This window comes from Erithacus rubecula (assembly GCF_903797595.1).
Source record: "Erithacus rubecula genome assembly, chromosome: 3".
Classification (NCBI taxonomy): Eukaryota; Metazoa; Chordata; class Aves; order Passeriformes; family Muscicapidae; genus Erithacus; species Erithacus rubecula.
The window spans coordinates 55,472,972-55,494,608 of NC_136689.1; the positions used below are offsets into that span (position 1 = coordinate 55,472,972).

Sequence of the window (21,637 nt, forward strand, 5' to 3'; positions counted from 1 at the left end):
TATAGAAGAATGTAGGGCATGTGTCTTCCAAACAAATAATTTTTTTAAAAACTCCAAGTGGTCTTATTTTTGCTACAAATTCAATGTATTCTTGGTCATCTCTTGCTCATAACATTGATTTTCATTCATACCTGCCTGAGCCAGCTCATGTTAATGTCAGAGATGATATATAAAGAATAAAAACTGAATTTCAGCTGCTGAGCTTCAAGAGGAAGGAATATAATATTAAGCCAGAAGATACCTGAATTGACCAGGTGAAACTATCTTGTCTGTGCTTCATGGGTAGCCTTCTATTTTTATATCTCTGAAGAGGCAGCGAATGAATTGGGGCTGGAGGGAACAGCAGTTTATTTGGAAGGCAATAGCTGTTCTGTAGCTCGTGGTCAGTGATCAGTGTTGCAAGCACACAAAGAACAGGGAGGGCTGTGATGGACTGTGACAAAGCACAGTGGCTTGCTGATTGACCTGTGAGCCCAGGGGAGAAGCCAGCCAGCACCAGTTAAATCCATGAAGTGTTTCTTGGCTGGTATGCCACTGATGCATGGAGAGCTACTGTTGGTCAAGGTGTGGAGCAGCTTCTGCCATTTCCACAGACTCATCAATGGGTGAGATGGCATTTGGATTTATGGAGCTGATGGTAAACCCAGCAGTCCTTTCTCAGCAATCACCAGCAGCTTCTCAGCCATCTTGCAAAGACAAAGAAATGTGTGCTCTCACAGAAGTGTCCTCTCATTGTTGCACATGAAATGTGCATTGACCTGGCTTCCTTCCATATGTGATTATCATGCTTCTGTTCCTCAGTCACTGTTTATTTTTTTGTAGCAGAACTGACACAATACAGTTTCTCTATGTAAAAGTTACACAAATTCCCTTTTGTCTCTGCTTGTCTTTTTGGACCAACTTATGGAACAATTTCCTGAAATTGCTCTATTTCCTCAATATGAGATGAATCCTGATCCATTATAACATAAAAATGGAATTATACATAATGCTAAAGGAATGGAAACAACAGGAAACCAAGAAAAGCAATCTAGCAGCAATAAGCAACACACCTACCTTAAATAAACTCTCCCTTGCATTTTCTTTCTTATTGGGATTGGTTAATTTAGGAAATGCTGATTTCTTAAAATTGCTAGTCCTGATTTCAAGACAGCCACCAAAAACCACTCACATTGACTGCCAAAACAGAATTTATCCCACTGTTTTCCCACCTGTTTTATTTCATATTATCTAAAACTAAATTTAATCATATACACCTAAGGAACAAAATATGAAATGGCATGATTTTCACAGTGGATGGGAAAACTCCCTCTCTCTAATAAGAAGATGCTTTAGAGGAAGTATGTAGAATCACTCCTGCAGCAGCCTTTTCGGAATAAAACAAAAGGATTTTCAATCCCAGAATCAAATCAAACCCTGGGGACTGGACTCGCAACATTTATAAAAACTCACGGAGTCATCAAAGTGAAACCAAAAAACTGATTGCAGATATAAAATTCAAGATGATCTGTTTCTCTGTGGTTATGTTTTTCTCAGACACTTGATGGTTAAAACCCTCAAATATGGAGTTTAGACAGTTTAAAAATGTGGTGTGTATAAAGGCATCACTTTAAAACCTGATCAACACTTTCAGAATTGGGTAATATAATTTTCCCCTTGAAGGTTAACATCCCTGAATTAAACTTACTTGCACAGAGTTTCAGAAGATAAGGGTGCAAAAATCTGTATCCTAAACTCTCTGGCTGAGATAAAAGGCAATAAAGTTTCTCTTGGCCTGTTAAGCCTGTCATGATAGATAACTTCAAAGACAAGCCTCATCTGATGTAAAAAAAGGTTTGCCAAATGGAATGTGTTTAAACAACAGTTATGGACTTTCAATACTCCAGCTGAGGTCGCAAGAAACATTTTTCAGTAGAACAAAAGGCTGCACTCAGTAACTGGTTGAGGATGAGAGGTGTGATAGTCGCACCTGTTAGAAAACCACTGTCACCACCTCATTACGTGCTGAGACTCAAAATGCACTGCTGGGCCTTCAAGAGTGTTTGAAGAGCAGGGAAAAAAAACAGCCTAGCATTTTCTCAGCTTTCAAAAAAGCACAGAACAGCTTTTAAATGATGAAAATGTATCACTGAATAAGCTTACCTTCCTACGATGGGATGGCACAATAAAATACGTTTCAATGTTATGCTTCTTCAAGAAACTATTCCTTTCATGACCATATCCTGGTTCGACCTCATAGTCCCCATTTAGGCACTCTAAGGTGGTCTTTGTAATGTGAACTTTCCTGGGGAGAAAAATTAGACAATATTGTTTAAAACAAAGATACATTATGTGCTATTTGCTACTGAAATACACTCCTGTACAGAAGTTCATAAAGAGGTCAATAGGTCAAATTTGCAAGCAAGACCACAGGATTGATTTAAAAATAAGAAAAAGAAAAAGGAAAAAGTTTTATTTTGTGCTTTTAGCTAAATAGAAGATAGAAAAATTTCTATTACATGCATTTCATAAACTTGGGCAAAGTGAACAGAAAGATAACTGCTGATGATCCAAACACTTCAGATTTGCTTTCTACTTTGTAGAAAGTGTCTGCACATCATCTTCTACATTGTGTGGCTTTCTTAAGTTTTTACCTCAACAGCTGCTTGGAAAATCATCCAGCTGTTTGAAACTTGTGACATCAAACTCCAAACCTCTCTTGTGTATAAAGCAGAAACTTCTTTTTCTGATTCACTTCACATGTCTGACTCATATCATTCATCCACTCTGTTTTGTAGGCAGATTCACTTTGTTTTGGCAACACACCCATCTTTAATATTATTTCTGAGTTTTCTTATCCTCAGAAAGTTTTCACATTTTCTTCTGCAAGACTCCTTATATTTGAAATATATTTCAGAGAAGATATCTAAAAAGATTTCACAGCTTTCCTCTAATAAACATATGTTCAGATTTTTTCCACTGGGTAACTTTAAGATAATGAACACATAAAATACACTGCCAAAATTATCTAAAGCAGATGTATGCAATACATAGAAATTCACTCATCACCACCACAAAAAATTAGTTGGTTCCTTTGTCCTTCTGTGCAGCAATCAAGATCTTGTAAAAATCAAAAAGTGGATGGAAAATCCCAATCCAAATGTGAGCTACACACAGAACACCTATGCACCTTTGCAAATTGTGTGTATTTAAATTGTGTCCAAGGCTGTGCAATGAATACTTAAAGTTCCAGAACACGTTCCATGGACTGGCTGCAGGTTTATGTGCTACTGTGCCATTTGCAAATGTCCCTAATTTCTGAGTTCATAAACAGATATATCTTTCTACAACATATGACTAGTGTTGGAAATATTGTTGTGTAAAAGGAGCAAGACATCCTGCCTCCCCCCTCAAAGCATAATGATGTGCAAGGGTAAAAAATTCCTGCAATAGCTACAGGGTTTTACTTTTGTAACATGAAATAATCAAAGTCTAGCATTCTTACTTTCCTAGTATTCCTAGTACTTTTTATGTTCGGCAACTTCTAAAAACAATTTTGTTTGAAAATATTTTACTTCTAATCTAACCTATTACTCACACAAATATCAAGATAATTTGGAAAATTCCACAGGATAAATCACATAATACATTGATTGCTCTTGCCAAGCACAATCCTTTTCATCAATAGCAATTACATTGCAAATGCCTCAAAAAAGGAAAGAAATTCTTCACCCATACAGTTTTCTAATTTTTTGCTGCAGTTATTTTTCAGACTTACCCAGGCAGTCCTCCAGCTTCCATTACATTAGCCAGTGTCACATCATTTGACCAGACATCATATTGCCATTTTCGGAGGCCCAGGACCCCACAAAGCACCCTGCCTGTATGCAATCCAACTCTCATGTTGAGATCAACCTCTGTGGCTTCTGCAACAGATCTGCAATGCACATCATCAGAATATTAATATTTAGATGATGTCTGATCTTCATTTTCTCTCCTCCCCAAATGAACACATATATTTATACGTGACCAAATAGAAAGGGTCTTATAAAACCTGGACTGGTATATTCAGGCGCTGTTCTCTACCTTCACTAGTTTCAAAGCCTTAATTGCAATTAAAAAAAAAAAAATCTTGGCTATATTCTAATTACTGTTGAAACAGAATCTATTAGTATTTCTAAATTTCTTGACCATTTGCATGAGAAAAGAGGTACAAAGTGGCACAATTTGAGATGGCCAATGTGTAAGTAATTATTCTCAACCTACTATATTTTAATTGGTTCAATTACCCAGTTACCAGAGTACAGGACAAAGAAAATGATGAAAGTAATAAATCATTGTAAGAACAATAGAGTGATTATAAGCACTAATAACTTTCCAAAGCTCCTGTAAGTGTGGCACTGAAACAACCTGTAACCAGTCTTGCATGTGTAAATTAAACCTAATGCTCAGAGATTTTCGCTGCTGGTAAAGGATGAATTAACCTGCAAAACCGTTATTAAAAGAATATTAAATGAAGAGCATTCTATAACTTGCACTCTGCACAAAGCTGTGAACACTGAAAAGGCACCTTGGAACTAGCAGCCTTAAATATTACACTTTATGGAATAACACTGTACATAGATACATAGATATTTTCAATTGTTTCTGTTAGAGAAACACTTGTCATTCCACAGTCCAGTTGCTTTCCAAAAAGTGATTTTATCTCCAAATAAAGGAAACTGACTATTCAGTGTAAGAAATGATTCTCACTTGATTGTCCTAATTTGAATTTTCCAATGCATTTAATAGAAGAAGACCTTAAAATGAGACTCTAGCTATAATTTTCCCTTGACCTTCATTGACCTTTTTTTTTTTCCAAGTATCATTTTTTTATCCAAGTATCATGGATTTTTCAGAGATGCCATTAGAAAAACTTTTCAACTCTTTCAGAAGTTTCACTTGTTTAAATACAATTAACAGAAAGGTCAGCACAGATCAAGATGTGGGATGTGCAGCAAAGATACCTGGCCTCAGTTTAAATAAGAAACTCTTCACTTATGAATTGCTGAAGTACATGCCATGTCAGCCATCACTGATGTGAATAATATGGAGATATCTTTTTGTCCCCATAGGGAATCTGGGCACAACACATTTTTCAGTCATATTTTATGCAACAGCATAGAAAGGCTTATACACAGCTTTCTGAAAGACTAATAATTTCCTTGTCTTATTCCTACTGCAAGAGCTGCAATTCAGCTCTTCCTTACTCAGTATCTGTTCCCAGTCAAGCCTCGAATATGACTTCAAGGAATCCTAAAAGGATTCCAGTGTTACAAAGCTTTGTTGTGCACACTCTTTGAAAACAACAACAAAAAAAATTGAGGAAATGAAAGACCCTAATAACATAAGCCACCTAACAATAAGCATTGTATCTCCACTTTGCATCTTGACCTGAGCATGTGTACTGTGTCATCAACAGACTGACCTTACACCAAGACCACACTTCACAAGCCAAATCCCTTCAGGATTACACCTTGCCTGCCTATGTTCTCCTGCAAAATTAAGAACCTATGCAATAATCTTAGTTAATTAACCCAAAAAGTTTGAGTTTCTCTGTTCACAAATGAGTATGGGCTTTTTTTGGTTCCTCCATCCTCTTCCATTTAAAAAATTATGTAAAATCTCAGACTAAATGTATGTGGAAAGAACAGTGAAGTTCAGACTGATAAAGTCAGCTCAAGCCTTTGACATTGCTTTGTCTGACTGGGGTAAGTTTAACCTCCTTTAGAAATTTTGACAGAATAACAAAAAGCAAAAGAAAAAAGATGAGCAGAAATAAAACATGGCTGGCCATACTCCTTGTTAAATAAGTTGTACTGTGTAATGCACCAATAAAGCAAAATCTGAAAACACTTCATGTTTTGAACAAAAAATTTCCATAACTAGTCACTTAGTCATAAATTTAAATTGAGAATTCATTTCTACATCTTCCCCAGAAGCTCCAATGTGCTTCAGACATGCTTTCATTATTAAATTTGAGTAGGAAAAAAGTTCATGAACAGTTCATCACACTTTTTTATTTTATCTTGTAGACCTTTGTGCTCTTTATGCAGATAATTTCCATAAATATACCCCACTGAGCTATAAAAAATGAGGAAATATATAAAGAAGAGACTTCAAATTTCAATTCAGAGCAGTAAAATGATAATGTTCTCAAAAAACATAGACATTTCTACAATAAAATACCACAAAAATGTCCATTCAGTTATTTTAAATTATAATTACATTTCTAAGAAAATATGAGCACTTCTCAAACAAGACAGGAATAGAAAAAATGATTTTCTCAAATAAATTATTCATTATAACTACTCTCTCATAACTTCCTATACTAAAGTTTTCCAAATGTTAACACAAAAGTAGGCCCAGAAACAAATGGAAATCAAACATCGTTTTCTTTTTAAGCCAGTTGTGTTTAGAGTCTACTCTGCAACTGGCTAAGAAGAAAAGGATCTTCCCTGACAGCTTGAGTTTCCTACAAAGCCTTTAAATTTTAGTTCCCTTCTTAACAACAAATATTTTATGTGTTGCTGCAAGCTGTGAAAGTCATTTAAATCACCTACAGAACAGCTCCTGACCTGTGCTCCTGTGCATTCAAGGAGGGAAACAAAAAAGCTCTGCATGCCATTTCTTATAATTATTTAAGTGTTTTCTTTAGGTCTAAAAGTACCTGCAGAAATGAATGTTTCATGGTTAAAGGCACAGATATGTTTTCTGGTTCAATTAGATACAGTGCCCCAGAGTTCTGCCCAGCTGCAGCAGAGCACTAGGACAGAGAGTCAGGGCTGTGAAGAGCTGCTGGCTGCTGATTCTCTAAAAACCTGAGGTCAATTCATTCCTGCCAGTTCAACATTTCCAGGAGTTTTGGATGACCAGGGAAAAAACTTCGAGTGTTGACATTCAGGAAATTAATGCTTCTGTCCGTTTCCTCAGACAAAAATCACACAGGAAAATTTGATATTTCCTGGAGTACTTGGCCTAATACAGTGCTCATAACCAAGGTGAGGACATCTTGGATAAATACATGGTATATCAGAGGCACTAACAAATACAAACATTTTAATTTTATTACTAGCAAAAGCTTGGCAGTCAAAACTCATATGGTAAGAGCAACACTGGGGGTATTGAACACTTCATTTGTTGCTGTGGCACTTTAAGTGACTCCAGAGCAGAACCAGCACCTGGTCTGTACTCAGGTACTGACACAATGGCTGCAGAAATTCTCTTGGAATAGAAGCAGAATATAACACTATCGCTTTTGTCAGGTTTTAAGAATAAAAAGCTCCTCCCATAATTATTTTGGTTCTCTTCCTCTGAAGAAAACTCTTTGAGGAAGTTGGATGAAATTGTGAAAATTATAATTATTTTACAGTACTTTGAAAATCACATTCTCAGATGATACATTCTGCTCCACATTGTAGGATACTTAAACAACAGTTACAGAGAATATGAAGAAAATGGAATGTGTCAATTTAGATGAACACATTCAACACAGTCCAATCACAGAACCATCAATCAGCCATAGAAGCTTCTATTCCTTGATTTTTCAGAAAAAAACCCCACCTTTTGTTAGTAAATATCTCTGGACTTTTTTGAATCACAGTTCAAGTGATTTTATTTATTTATTTATTTATTCATTCCAGATAACATGACAAATCTATCACTAGGGGTGACAAATTCTAAGCATAAATTTACAGTGTCAAGATCTGAATTCTACAGTAAAGTGAATAAACTTTAAAAAGACTCAGCTAGCATCTACTTCTGCATGAAAGAGGGAAGTTTAAAAAAAGTGACTCTGTATCTCATGGAACTGATAAACAAAGCCTAATAATCATACCAATACAATATAAAATGCTGCATTCCAACTTCACTGTCAGAAGCTCCAGAGCTCTCATTTACTAAACATATTTTAAAACAAATTAGTCTGGGGAAATCTATCTTCTAACTTTGGTTTCTGTGAAGAAGAGAGACTAATTGTGCTTATGCACAAAAAATGCAGAATAGGTCCCTAGCTATTGAACAACCCTAAATAAATCTGGCATTGCCTTAAACCTTGCCTTTTACCCATCTTGCACTCTCACCGTGCTCTGGCCACTAACTACACAAAAGACCTCAAATCTGTGAATTCTTTAAGAAATAAACTCCTGAAATAGCCAGTTATCTTTTACCACAAACTCAGACAAAATACATCTAGATAAAATACTACAGCTCATCCCGTTAAAATTGCTAAGTTGCTGGTGCTGCAAGGGGCCTCTGGAAATCATCTAGACCAACATATCTGCTCAGAGAACAGCCAGCTAGAGAAGTCTGCCCAGAACTGTGCCCAGCTGGGTTTAAATTTCTCCAAGGACACAAATGCCACAACTTTTCAGTGGGACCTCTCGAGTATTTAACTACTTCTGCAATTAAAAAATAAAATAAAGAAAGTTTTTCTTCTACTGAAATTGAATTTCCTGTTTTTCAGTTTGTGCCCATTTCCTCTCATGCTGGCACTGCATGTCACTGAGAAAAGTTTGGCTTCGTCCTCTTTACTCCCTCTAACTAGGTATTTGTCTGCATTGATGAATCCCCCTGAGCCTTCCCTTCTGCAGGCTAAACAGTCTCAGTCCATTCTTTTCTAATTCACCTCCTTTTTTAAAGTTTATATTATCATGTTAGTAGCAAATAAAACATACCCAAAAAAGGAAACATGTTGATTTCTAATAGTAAAACTGAAACATTCTAAAGAAGATACTGCTATATCAATATCTATCAATATTTTATTTATATACATGAAATACAGCACCACTAATGAATTAAAGATTAATGCCAGGTTTAAAAAAGGATGAGAGCATCATCTATTGCTTTCCAGGGATTTTTAAAAGTCCTGAACAAATAAAAAGGCTATTTAAAAATGTGTGCAAGACCTGTACATCTAATTATGTTTCTAAAGGTCAAATGGAGCATCCATATACTGCTAAAAGAATACACATATTCTTTTAGGATTTTATATTTTCATAGACTATCATAAATTATGGATTAAGAAATTGCCAAGTATTTAATCAATTTTACAATGCTTACAAGCATGATGCATTGAGTAAGGGTGAAAAGGAATTAATTTATCCAACTCTTCACACTCTGAGAGATTTTTTAGTATGTTTAGCAAATGAAAAGAAAATGTGGGCAATACAGTAGTGGAGAAATATTCCATCTTTATCCTTTTCCTCCTACGTAATGAAATAGATCTCCAGCTTCAGCTAAAAGCTCGTTCACAGTTCTCTCACATCCATGTTTTTTGCCTTGACAAAATAATGATCAATGTAGACCTCTCAAGCATAAACAAGAATCTGAGCAGCAAAGTAAATTTCATGTCACTTTTCTGTAAAGCAGAATAAATAAAAGGTTTAAACATTACATTAAAAAGCAATAATGAGCAGGCTATGATTTTGAGACTACAAACACATATACAACAGGCATACATCAGGACTGGTTTTTAGTTTACATACTAGTGTGCAAATGAGCAGTGTTTATCACTGCAAAACAACAAATTTGATTCCTTTTATTGTGGCAATAGGCAATGGGGAATATTTTCTTAATTCTCATTATCTTTCTGCCACCTATTCAGCACATGTATGTGCCTCTACATACTCAATTTGCACACTTACTCCATACAGTGATTAAATGGAGTGGAAAACCAATGTCTAGAGTGGCCATTCCTGAAATCAGGATCCCATGGCCTGAATGCAGGAGTGTGACTTGCCAGGTGAGTAATGCTAGCAGACACTGATGTTTTTCTAAGAGCACACTTCCTGATCACCCCACAGGAGCTGTTGCAGCACTCCTGTCTGTCACCATGCTGGTACTTACGTGATGGTGTCAATCATATCCAGTCCCATTTCAACACAGCAATGGGCATGATCTGTTTTGGGCTGGGTCAATCCTGATACGCAGTAGTAACAGTCCCCTAGGATTTTTATTCTTCTGCAATGATTTTCCTTTCATAAAAACAGAATGGGATAAGTTTTACTATTTATATAATATTATATATATAAATATTCCAATATTATCAGGGCAAAAATCTTCTCTAATACTATGCAATAATTCAGGGAATCTTTCTGTGATCAAATGAGATAATTTACAGCTTGTGAAATCTGGGTTTCCTGTACACAACAGCTGACACACTCGTGTTTATTTATTTATAAACAGACACATATATACTGAACATCAGCCCTGCATTGTTCAAAACACATGGGTTAACACTGCTTAAAGATATAATTGTGAACAAACATTATTGCCTTGCCCTCATGCTACGATAAATTCAAGATTTGCAGTGAGACTTCATTTTTGCATGAACCCAAACCAAAGGACTGAGGCCAAACCACTGCTGAATATTGGGAAGTGTTTGCATTCTGAGAAACTTTTGTTTCAAATTTGGTTCCAATTCACCAGGAAAGATTAATTATTTATCTGTAAAGGTACACACATTTTTGCATTACCTATTCATAAACCACAGTTTGCAATACAGCATGATCAGTATGACAGACTTGCAGATGAGAAGCTAAGTCATTTTGCATTACAAACAGGTTTATCTGCTGTTTGCATGAAGTTTAATTTCTACAGCCAAAAAGGTTTGGCTAAAACTCTCCCATTTAAAAAAAAATACAAAAATGATGGCATGTGATAATTGCACATCTGTCTGAGCAGAAAGTTCATTTCTAAACAGAGAGCACATAACAAGATGCCTTTAAAAAAGCAGCACCTTTAACTAACAAACTATGAGGAGGCATAAAGAGATGATGGTATCCTTTGTACCTAGACTATGGCAACTTCTACCCACTTAGAGTTTGGCACAGAAAAGTAAACAACCTGATTAAATGAATTAAATTTACAAAGCTGGGATTATTCCAGAAATAATTAAAAATTAGCTGCTGTGAATGTGATGAGAGGGGATTCACAAAAGTCTGACTCTTTTCCCAGCAGTGTGCAATATAGATTTGACTTCAGCAACACAGAAAGGGGAACGAAAAGAGAGGGTGGTGATGGTGGAATTTAAAATTTTTGGGAAAAAGACCCCTAGTCATAGAATAATACTCGTCTAGTTTCTTATGCAGGTATGCATCTTCATCCAGCCTCCTGCCTACAAGAACTAAAGCCTTCCTGAGCTGACCACATTCTCCACATCATTACCCATATTCCAGCTCAGAAGCAATGATTATTCCTACACTGATCCTTTTCTCTCAGGCATGTCACCAGAATTTGGGGCTTGTTGCTACACACACTTCCCACTGCAGGCATTCCCATGCCTCTCTTCTTTGTAAATGGAACTCAGTATTGAACAAGTACTATAAAACAAGAACTACCTCTTTTCATGCATGGAAAAAGGCACTGTTTGCAAAAGCTGGCTGGTCTACTTCTTTTTATAAATTAAGCAGCAAATTCAGATCTCAAATCAAAGAAGAGAGCTGCCATATGGGTAATAGAATGAGACTTTTCCAGTTGTGGCTACTTATTATTTGTTCTTCTGTACAGCAGGATTTTAAATATATCTCTACTTACCATTGCTAAGATATACTTTAAGGAATGCAAGCATAATTCTTTTAGGATGACTATCACCAGGGTCCTATTTCTGCAGCCTATAGTCAAAACTGCCTCACCAATTTTACTCATACTTTTTTGAAATCCTTTGCTGAATGGTACTATATAAGTAAAATAATTATTAATGCACACAAAGTAATATGCAAATCTTAAAATCTACGTTGGCACAGAGCAGTCCTTTTAAGTCAAGGCTTTGGGACACTAATTACTATATCTTTTAGTGGAAACCACAATTTTACACTAGATACCACTAAATTATACTGTCAAATAAAGGCTTCCCCCCACCCCAACCCACTTTTGGGCAGATCTTGAAGCACTAGAGTGTACTCAGTAGTTGAAGCTGAAGCCTGCTTTCCAAAATAAATTCAATTTTGGCCCATACTTCAAAATGTTCTATAAGGCCCTTTTCATCTTCAAACTTGGTATGCATGATTTGTGGCCAGGAAATGCCTATTTGACCCTTAGGAAAGTTACTCAGAAAAGCCATTTCTGTAATCTGGGGAGAACAACACAAATGTTAATCAATCAGGGATTTCTCCTATCACTGTCTACTTCACAAATGGCTCATTTCTAATGACTTGGTAACAGCCTGGTAGACAGTTAAAGAAAGGAAAAAAAACCAACTTAACAGAGTTGCCTCTATTACCACTTTTCTAAGTCAATTTCTTATTTGTGCAGTGCAAAATTAAAAGAAGAAAATAAGTGCAATAGTATTTGCTGGAGAGATATTTATCTTGATGGAAGACAAGTGGCTATATCACCAGCTGGTTTTCAAATCACTATAGCCTGTTTGTTCCTTATCAGATATTATCTTCACTATCCTGATTTATCAATTAATATACAGTAATCTCTAGAAAAATTTTTTTTCTTTTTCTTGATATGTGAGGTAGACTTCCAGGTAAGAGCCACAATTCAGCTTTGAAAAGGCCATCTTTTTAAGGAGTTATGCAAATTAACAAAACATTCTCCTTCTCTTTATTTCCTCAGCAGCTTCCAAAGAATCCTTCTCTCGTCAGTACTTTTCACATTTGTGATGCTGATGAATTCATGTGTCTTAGTTACAAATTCCAGTCACAACTGATACAAGCAATGTCTGTTTAGAAACAACAGATAATTTGGTTTTATGCACATGATAAAAAGCACTAGAGACTGCCAGCACTGCATTAGGCAGGCAGCTTGCCCACCTGTGGTGCCTTACTAAGGCGTTTCCAAGTGGATCTGCAGAAATCCCTCTGGCACAACTGTCAGTCACAGGGTCAGTCAGTGTGTAGGGCAAGTCCAACTCAGAAAGCAGAGGACACTTCAAAGTTACTAAGAGCTTTCTTCACACTTTCAGGAAAGCACTTCATACAGCAGTTTATTCTATCTGTCTGTTATGTAAAACTAGGAGGGGAGGGCCTTTGTTTCAAACAGCTTTGAGGTTTTGTTGTTTTTGTAGTTATTTATTTAATGCATTTTGCATAAAGAGTGAAGTCTGTCAATTCAGACTGAAAAACTGAAAATTCAGAACATTATCTTCACATTCTTGTACCATGTAAGACAAATGTTTGATATACCTAGGATAAGGTTAATTTCTAATAAAAAGAGAAAAGATTTTGCAGTTTGCAAAAAAAGCTTATATGTATATATACACTTATATATGTTGCCTCAAAGAAATAACAAAAAAAGTGTCAACCTTCTCCCCCACAAAATCCACAAGAATGACAGTCAGATGTTCTCTAGAAGAGAGAGATCATACTGAATAAGTGCAAAGGTTTTACAGGAGGATCTTGCTCACACATAATATTGCAATAATCCTTATTATCACTGCTGGAACTTTGTTTTTTTAAATAGGTTATCCAAGTATGTAATTATTATGTTAATAGATCCAAAATCAGAATCAATTTTTGTCGCTTGTAACTCTGTCTGGTAGGAGAAGAGTTTCTTTAAAGCTTTTATTTATTTTGGAGACTGCAAACACTAATGCCAGAATGAGTCCCTGTCCTCCTTCATCATTGCAATAATCTGTGTATTTGTACATAGTCATGTCTCATCATGGTATGTGGTACCTATAAAAGTGAGCCAAAAAGGAAGGTCAGATAGAATATAACTTTAAAACACAAGATTTTAAAAGTGTAAACATTAAACTCTGTCTTCTCTGTAACTCCATTGGCTGCAGTGGAATTGCACCAAGGCTGAGTTTGTGTCACTTAATTGCAATACACTTTATGTTTATTGTATTAATCCATTTCTTAGTCTGTAAGTCTGAAAGCAACCTTATCTGCATGTGTGCTTTTCAGACTTCTATTGTCCTAACCTCCTGCAATCACAATCTATGAGTGGGCAAGACTTTATTCATCCAGAAATTAGAAAGACCTTTTTTTGTCATTCCTAATAAAAACTGCATCATATAAGATTCAAAAAGTTTCTTTACCATACCCAGTCAATGTCGATTTTTTTCAGAGTAAGGGAAAGGATTAATAAGACCTACAAAAAGATACATAAGTAATTCCCATTCCCCCCAGCTCAGATCCTACCAGACATGCACTCCCTCATAATGACTGTCATGACTCATAAGGACTTTAGAAATATTAAGATTTTGTTTTGCTTAGACTACATAAATGTGAACAGGAGTTTGATCACTACCTAAAATGCTTAGTGATTGCAAAGTTAGTCTTAAAGAAAAAAAAAAGAAAGTAGAAAACCACTGCCTATACATGTTCAGGTTCAGCTGTTCAAATGTTGGGGCAAAAGGGAAAAGATTTATTAGGCCTGGACTTACAGATGGCTTTATGGTTTCAGGGCAAGGCTTTGACATGCTTGCTATACATCAGACTTCAGCTGTGGTGAGATCTCTGGATATTGACTGGGCATAGCTGCAAATTAGAACAGGAGTAGCCCTACACACAGCAGGAGAGTGGGATGAGATGGGTGCATGGGCAGCATGGGAAACAGTTCTGGAGCTCAAAACCCCTTCATGCCCCTGTGGAGAGAAAAAAATTGCCCTATTCTAAAAAAAATATCATTAGCTCAATATTTTCTTTGCATATTGAAGAGAAGTCATGAATAGAGGGAAACCACTAAATGCAATTTTCTGTTAGCTCGGTTTTCACTGAAGTAGAATTAACTGCCACAAAATTGTGAACTATGAGGGCTGAAGGAGGAACACAGATGAACTTTTAGCTCTGCTGTCAAGAACTTAATCATTGTGGCTAGGCAGTGCCAGAGAGGGGTATGGTCATCTTCTCTTACAGCTGTTTAATGAACAAAAGGAATATCAGTTTCCCTCAGGAAAGGAACCTTCATGGAAGTATTTGTGGGTTTTTCTCCCTTGGTATTTGTCTTCACTATTTCTTCCTTCTTGTCAGACACTTTCATTTGGAAAGCCCCGTTCCAACAGCTTCCTTTGATGGAGGAATCCTCTGAATTGTCTTTATCAGGTAGGCAAAGGAGATCAAATTTTCAGTCCATATCAATCAGCATGGCATTATGTGTTTCAGGGGAACTACACTAATTTATACCAGCTGTCCCTCTTATCCTCAGGGACCCAAGATATAATTCAATAATCCAGACTAACCACATGACAGTTACAGATATGTCTTAGTTACTACTGCATAAAATGACTGCTGGGGGAAAATATTCAAAGCATCTCTAAAACTCCCTGAAGACAAAAAAGAACAATGAAATGCATTTCTTATTTATCTCTCTTCACAAACCTAGAACTTCATTCTGCTTTCAAAGAGGTCTTGAGAGAGGACAAAATAGGATTTACCACTGTTACCACTGCATCTCATTTCCAATGTGTATAGCATGTGCAGCATATTTAACATTTGCAGCACTTTCTGCCAAAATGCTATTAATCTCAGTAGAAAATTGGATTAGGAAGCTTGGAATCACTCTTGAAGTTATCATTTACTACAGATGTGTGTGCACATGCAAAAGACTTGAAGAAAGAATTGTGTCTTCTGCTACATCCTCTGGAGATGAAATTACAATTACAACAATTACAGTTGTTTATTAGATTGGAACAAAATCATAAAAGCCTACATATTAGCTACTATACAGTAGAGATATATGCATCCATCCACATATATGTGCACATATGACATGCAGACACACAGTTCTGCAAACTTACCTACAGCCTCTTGCACAGATACACAGCACATGGGATAAAGGCATATTTTAATATTCATTCTCTGCAGTACTAACCAAAGTGTCTCAGCCTGATAGCTGTGGGCCAGATACCAGTTTTGAGCTTCCAAAAGATTTGAGTACAGACTGGTAGAAAATATTTGGGTGTTGATACCTATTTCTGGCATTACTAATCCACTCTTTCCTTTAAGCAGAGATACAGTGACTGTCTTACTGCTCCAAGTGTCTTTGGAAAAACATAGTACAGTCTTTGGCTGTTATGAAAATGGTGAAAGACAAATCACCCTCTTTCAGGGTCATAAAAGAAAAGGATGAATTGGATTTGTTAGTTGGAAGGCTGTATATGGTTAACTAAGCAATGCTGTACCAAGTTATTAAGCTCAGTGCATGATGACAGGAAGAGACTCTTTGTAAGTCACTGCTTTACATTTTTTGATATTGACACTTTCTTAATAAATTTAATTCTCTTCTAAAGTTAAGGAAACATAAAAAAAATCTATTTTTTTCTCAGCTGCAACAGTTTTGTGCATCAAAGAGCTTTAAAGAAAAACAAAACTGAAAGCATTCCATGGAAAGTACAACCAAGTGAATGTCTCCAGACTGTAGTAGTATTTTTAAAAGACACCTACATGCAGAAAAAGAGGAAAATGTGGCTTTAGATTGGCATGAAAAAGTCTTTAGAACTCTACCTCAATACTCCTTTGGAACTTTCAGTTCAAAACCTTTTGCCCCTTTGTCCTATAGGCCTTGGTAAAGTCCTTGCTGACGTTTTCATAAGCCCATTTTTATACATTGAAAGGAGCCTTCTTCTTCAGGCAACCCTCCCAGTCTTTCTTCACAGGGGAGATGTTCCAGCCCTCTGATCATTCTTGTTAGTATCTTCTGGACCCACTCTAAGAGATCCAGGTCTCACTTGTGCTGAGAGCCCCAGGGGTGGATGCAGTTTACTCAACTTTCATTAATGACAGACAGTAATTTCAATTGCCACATTTCTTCTTCAGTAAAAAAAAAAGAGATCTAGCAACATGTTTTCTCTGAGTACCATCCAAATCTGTTTTAATAACTATACTGAATGTGGGCCACAATGTAAGAGATTATTGAAGCCATCTTCTCAGATAAACTTCATAGTCAAATCCTAAGTGTAATTAAGTGACACAGACATTGCTACCAGTTATGCTACACTGCAGTGTAACAATAGTGATAATACACTTATGAAAACTGTGCAGCCTATTAGAAAATTCCATTGAACCTCAATTACTACATACATATTTTACCATCTTCCCCCCAGGTTTTGAAGTCTGGGTTTAAAAATTGAAAGAACTATTTTAATAACCTTTTAATGGAATAAATCTTGTAAATAGCAACTTTATAGCTAACATTAGTTCTTGTACATCTGATAGTCCCAGCATAAAAAGCTTGAGAATGAGCTGACTGCAAAAACCCATAGAGTTTGGTTTAGCAGAGTAATGGAGACATACTTATTGAAATAAGAGTTAGCATAGACATAAAAAGAAGAGTTTCTACAGTGGCAGAAAATACAAAAAGGAAACAAATAAGGTATAGGAAGTACAGGAAGTGCCACAGAAAATTACTTGATAGGCTCTGATTGAGGAAAGCCGTTCATCTCCAGATGAATATTTGAAAGCTTTCAATTTAGTAATGTGTTTGTGAAGTCATTACAAATTATCTATCATCATGGGTGCCATATTATGCATGAAAAAATGTAGAATTATTAAGGATAGCTTTAAAAAGGACAACATTTGTTTCAATGCTTTCCCTCAATTTTATTGGCAATTATATATTCTGATCTAAGATGACCAAATTTTGCCTAAATTCTCATTCTTACAACAAATTATTTCCTTAATTCACATGGAGTGTAATTTTACAAAACTAAAATGTTAAATTTTTTTTAGTTCCAGAGAGCAAAAACCTATGCAACAGTTATATATATTCATTTACTTGGAAATGAAAAAGGATTTTAGCAAGCATATTTTATGCAATCATCATGACTGGCACAGATGATTGACTCCTTTCTAGGTTTTATTAAGTATCCTTTCAGATTCTGTCTTTTTTAAAGATATATTCCCGGAGAAGCAAGCCTAAAACAAATACACTATAAAATACTGAAAAATTAAGCTCTAAAATTCAGGAAATGGTTAGTTTTCCAGATTCCAGAAATACTCTTCTCTGTGCTAACTGCACAACAGGTCAAAACAATAAGTGTCAGTATATATGCCCACACTTCAAGCACCTGAGGCTGATTGGAGCAATCCAGTAGAGTCCTGTACAAAGATGCAAACTTCAGATTTGCAGTATACAAACAACTCCGGAACAATTTGTTAATTTACTGCAAGCATAAAAATTATGACAAGAATTGTGACAAAGAATTAGCATAACATGCACAGTATCCTCTTACCTAAAATATTCTGTAAAATAGGCAAGACCTACTCTCTAGGATACTTGCCCATTTATATGTTCCTACAGTATTTGGAGTATGTAATGTTAATTTTTCCCCTGGAAATCTATCCCCAGACAATTGCTTCAGCTTCACACACACATTGTTTTTCCCTCATCCTACAGAATTACAGGCATATTGACTAAGACCACTTTCATTTAAGAACATTTACTCCCATAGGTCTCTCCTAAGAGATGTCTCCAGATGGCTGTTCTGAACTGGATTTAAACTTATGTAGTGACCTGCCTCAGTGGGATCCTGTGTCTGTGCTGATTTTCATGGGGAACTGAGGAGACAAGTCTCCTTAAAATTAGTGTTTATAAATATCCTGCCCCCCAATCCTGCACACCAATTTTCACAAAGAAGGGTTGCATGCTGTAAGTTTATACTTATGCTTTCCAGGACTAATATACCCATCTTAAACAGTCCACAAAACTTTGTGCATTTTATATTTTAAAAATTCATCATAATTATCTTAATATGAACTAAAAGCATTATATAGATGCAATATAACACACAGATGCAAATAATATAGATGAAATATTTTAGAGTGATTACTTCTAAGAAAATCTGGTTCAATGCTCAGCAAAGAAATGACTGTTCCTGACACAGTTAAGAAACATACAAACTGATTAAAAATATTATCTACTGATTCTTTGCCTAAGGCTCAGAAACAATGTTTTTCAGTTCAGTATCTTTGAGCTTGAACTGGTAGAAGGAGACACTTCAGTAACATTAAAATATGCAAAGTAAAAATTGTTAAATGCTAAGAAGGCAATCATGGAAGGTTACTAAATTAAAATAGAAAGAAATAAAAATAGACTCAGCCTGACAAAGCCTGGAGGTATACAAAACTGTAAATGGAAAGAACAAGGAAGTGGTGTGTATCAGCTTACCAAAAGTGGCATGAAGAAATAACAACTTTCATTCCAAATATTAAAACCCTCTGCTAGTGATGTTTTGAAAAGCACCTTAAATTCTTTTATCCTTGTCAGCTTGTAAATGAAAAGTCTTAGAAGTCCAAGATGCAGCAAGATGGATGCTGAAAGGCAAATACCTGAATCTCTAAAGACAAATAATTGATTCTGCATGTAGATTAGATGCAGGAAGTATGTGAGAAAAAAAATCTACCAAAGAAAAAAGCAATTAAAGAAAATAGAAACGTCTCAAAAATCAAACCTGTTTCATTAAAATTCAGGATGTTGTATAACTGCCTCCATTTTTCTATTCAAATTAATAAGTCAAATATTTGGGACATGTCTTTGACCATAAACTTTGACCATGACAGCATAATGCAAATGATCATATCTCATTAAAATTTGTCACTCTTACAAGTAAGCTGAAGAATGACAAACTGAAAGCTAGCTATAGTATCAAAGGTTGATTGCAAGGCATCTGAAGACCTCATTCAAAGACCAGTTGCCTGCAGCATTCATTGATAATATGTAATGCAGAATGACTATCAGCAGGGCAAATCTGATCCTGCACAAAGCTACTCTGGATTAATGGGAGGAAACCAAGAAACTTTATAGTAACAGCCAGAACTAAGTAAACTAAGCCTGAGCAGCAGATAAAATCCCATAGAAATCAATCCTTTTGAGTTGAACTATTCATGGGCCTTATGGAAACCACCAACTCTGTGTTCAGGAAGGTGGCTTGTTATTGCTGCATCCCAAGGGAATCCTAGCATGAACAAACTCACCCAAAATGCTTGTATCAGGGTGCCTAAGGACAGTGACACTACAAAACTTCAGTAACCAGACATACAAATGAGCCCTGGGGAATTCATAACAGCACCTTCTCATGTGGATTCTCTGATGTCTGTCTAGGATGAAGTCACACTCCTGCAAGAATATCAATAATGACACTAATTTTTGTTTATATTTTTGAGACTCACATTCCTTCAAAGTGATTGAAGTTGGCCTCAGGACTCAAAAGTTACAAAGGAGACCTTAAAATCCTATATGAAATACGATTACCTAAGACTTTTTCTTTAAGAAACCTAACTGTGCTATTGTGAAAAAGAAAACATAATTCATGCCATCATTTTCAGGGAGCATCTGAACAATGATTAAGTTTTAGGTAGCACTGCAAGGAACAGGGCTTTTGATTTGATGATCCTTATGGGTCCCTGCCAACTCAAGATGTTTTATGGTTTTGAGTACTGTATTCTGATTGTCTCTTCCCTAGCACTCTTCCCAAAGACTTAGTGATTTGCAAGGTAAAATAAAGTGTGAAAGATAAGTGTTTAAAAAACATGCCTTCTCTAGAGGTGAATAGACATGAAAGAACATGATAAAAGTACAAATAAAAAGTATTTTTAAATGCTAAAAATACAAATGAATTCTAAGAGGGAGTAGTAAGATCAGGATTTTTTACCCTTCTCTACTAACAGAATGCCAAAATACATTTTCAAAGGAATTCAATGACTTTATATAAACCTAAGGTTCACTTTCAGAACTCCATCATGAGTTGTAACTATATCTGAAGCTATTGTGATTTAAAAAAAAAAAAAAGTACAGTATTTCAAAGAGAGCAAAACTATGTGCCTTAGAGAAAAAAATCCCCAAAAACACCACGAACCAAAAAACATCTAAAGAAACAGCATATGGAAAGAGAGAAATAACTAATATAAAAAGCATAAACCAGCTTCTAAGTGTGAGAAGGACAAAGTTTAGCAGAACTATATTGTCAAAAAGCAAGGATTCACTATTTCTACAATGTGTCAATGTGCCAAATGCCAAGATTCAGGAAATATACACTGCCTAATATTTATTATATTTTCTACTGTGCTGATGGGGATTCTTTTAAAGCACTGTATTTTTAAGACAGGGCAATTTTTTCAAGAAAGGTAGTCATAAACTGCACCTTCCAGTTGACATTGGTTCCCAAGAAATAGCAGCACACAACAGGTACACTCACAGATTGCACCTTAGTAATCCTAGGGGCCCTACCTATCCCTGTTACACTCTTCTTTAAAGTCTCTGCAATTTCCTCCTTAATCATTTTGAATACTCAAGCACAGCACAGTTTTAAAATCAGCCCAGTCCTCGTTTTGACCTAATAATATATACCTAGAAGCTGCTTTAACCAAAAGATCAGTATGCTTCTGAAAATCTGTACTTCTCACGACATACCACAGGATATCTATTTCTATTTATATATTTATCTATATATTTCTATTTCTGTGTGCACACATGTGATCTTATGTTATATTACAGTACTTCCTCTTTATTACATGGATCTATTTCATGGCTATAAAGACTCCACAAATGACAGCATCATAAGTTTTAAAAGAGCTTGTTAGATGTCTGGTTGACATATAATGGATGAAATTCAGTAATGAAATTAAAATGAAATCAAAGTAAGGAGGATATTTGAACACTTAAACCATTTAAGCTCCCGCAAATTACTATCTAAATGGAAGTCCATTTTTATTTCTAAAGCAAAATCTATGAA

At 35.7% G+C, this 21,637-nt stretch overlaps 1 protein-coding gene across 1 annotated transcript in view; it reads right to left on the reverse strand.

Annotated features, from left to right (window-relative positions):
* The window catches only part of ADCY1 (adenylate cyclase 1), a 144,240-nt gene that overhangs the window by 44,799 nt on the left and 77,804 nt on the right, over nucleotides 1–21,637 (reverse strand). Inside the window, exons 5-7 of the mRNA XM_079301983.1 lie at nucleotides 9,865–9,992; nucleotides 3,758–3,916; nucleotides 2,143–2,284 (exon numbers count right to left, since the gene is read on the reverse strand). Of these exons, the coding sequence (XP_079158109.1) occupies nucleotides 2,143–2,284; nucleotides 3,758–3,916; nucleotides 9,865–9,992 (429 nt within the window). The remainder of the gene's footprint in view (nucleotides 1–2,142; nucleotides 2,285–3,757; nucleotides 3,917–9,864; nucleotides 9,993–21,637) is intronic.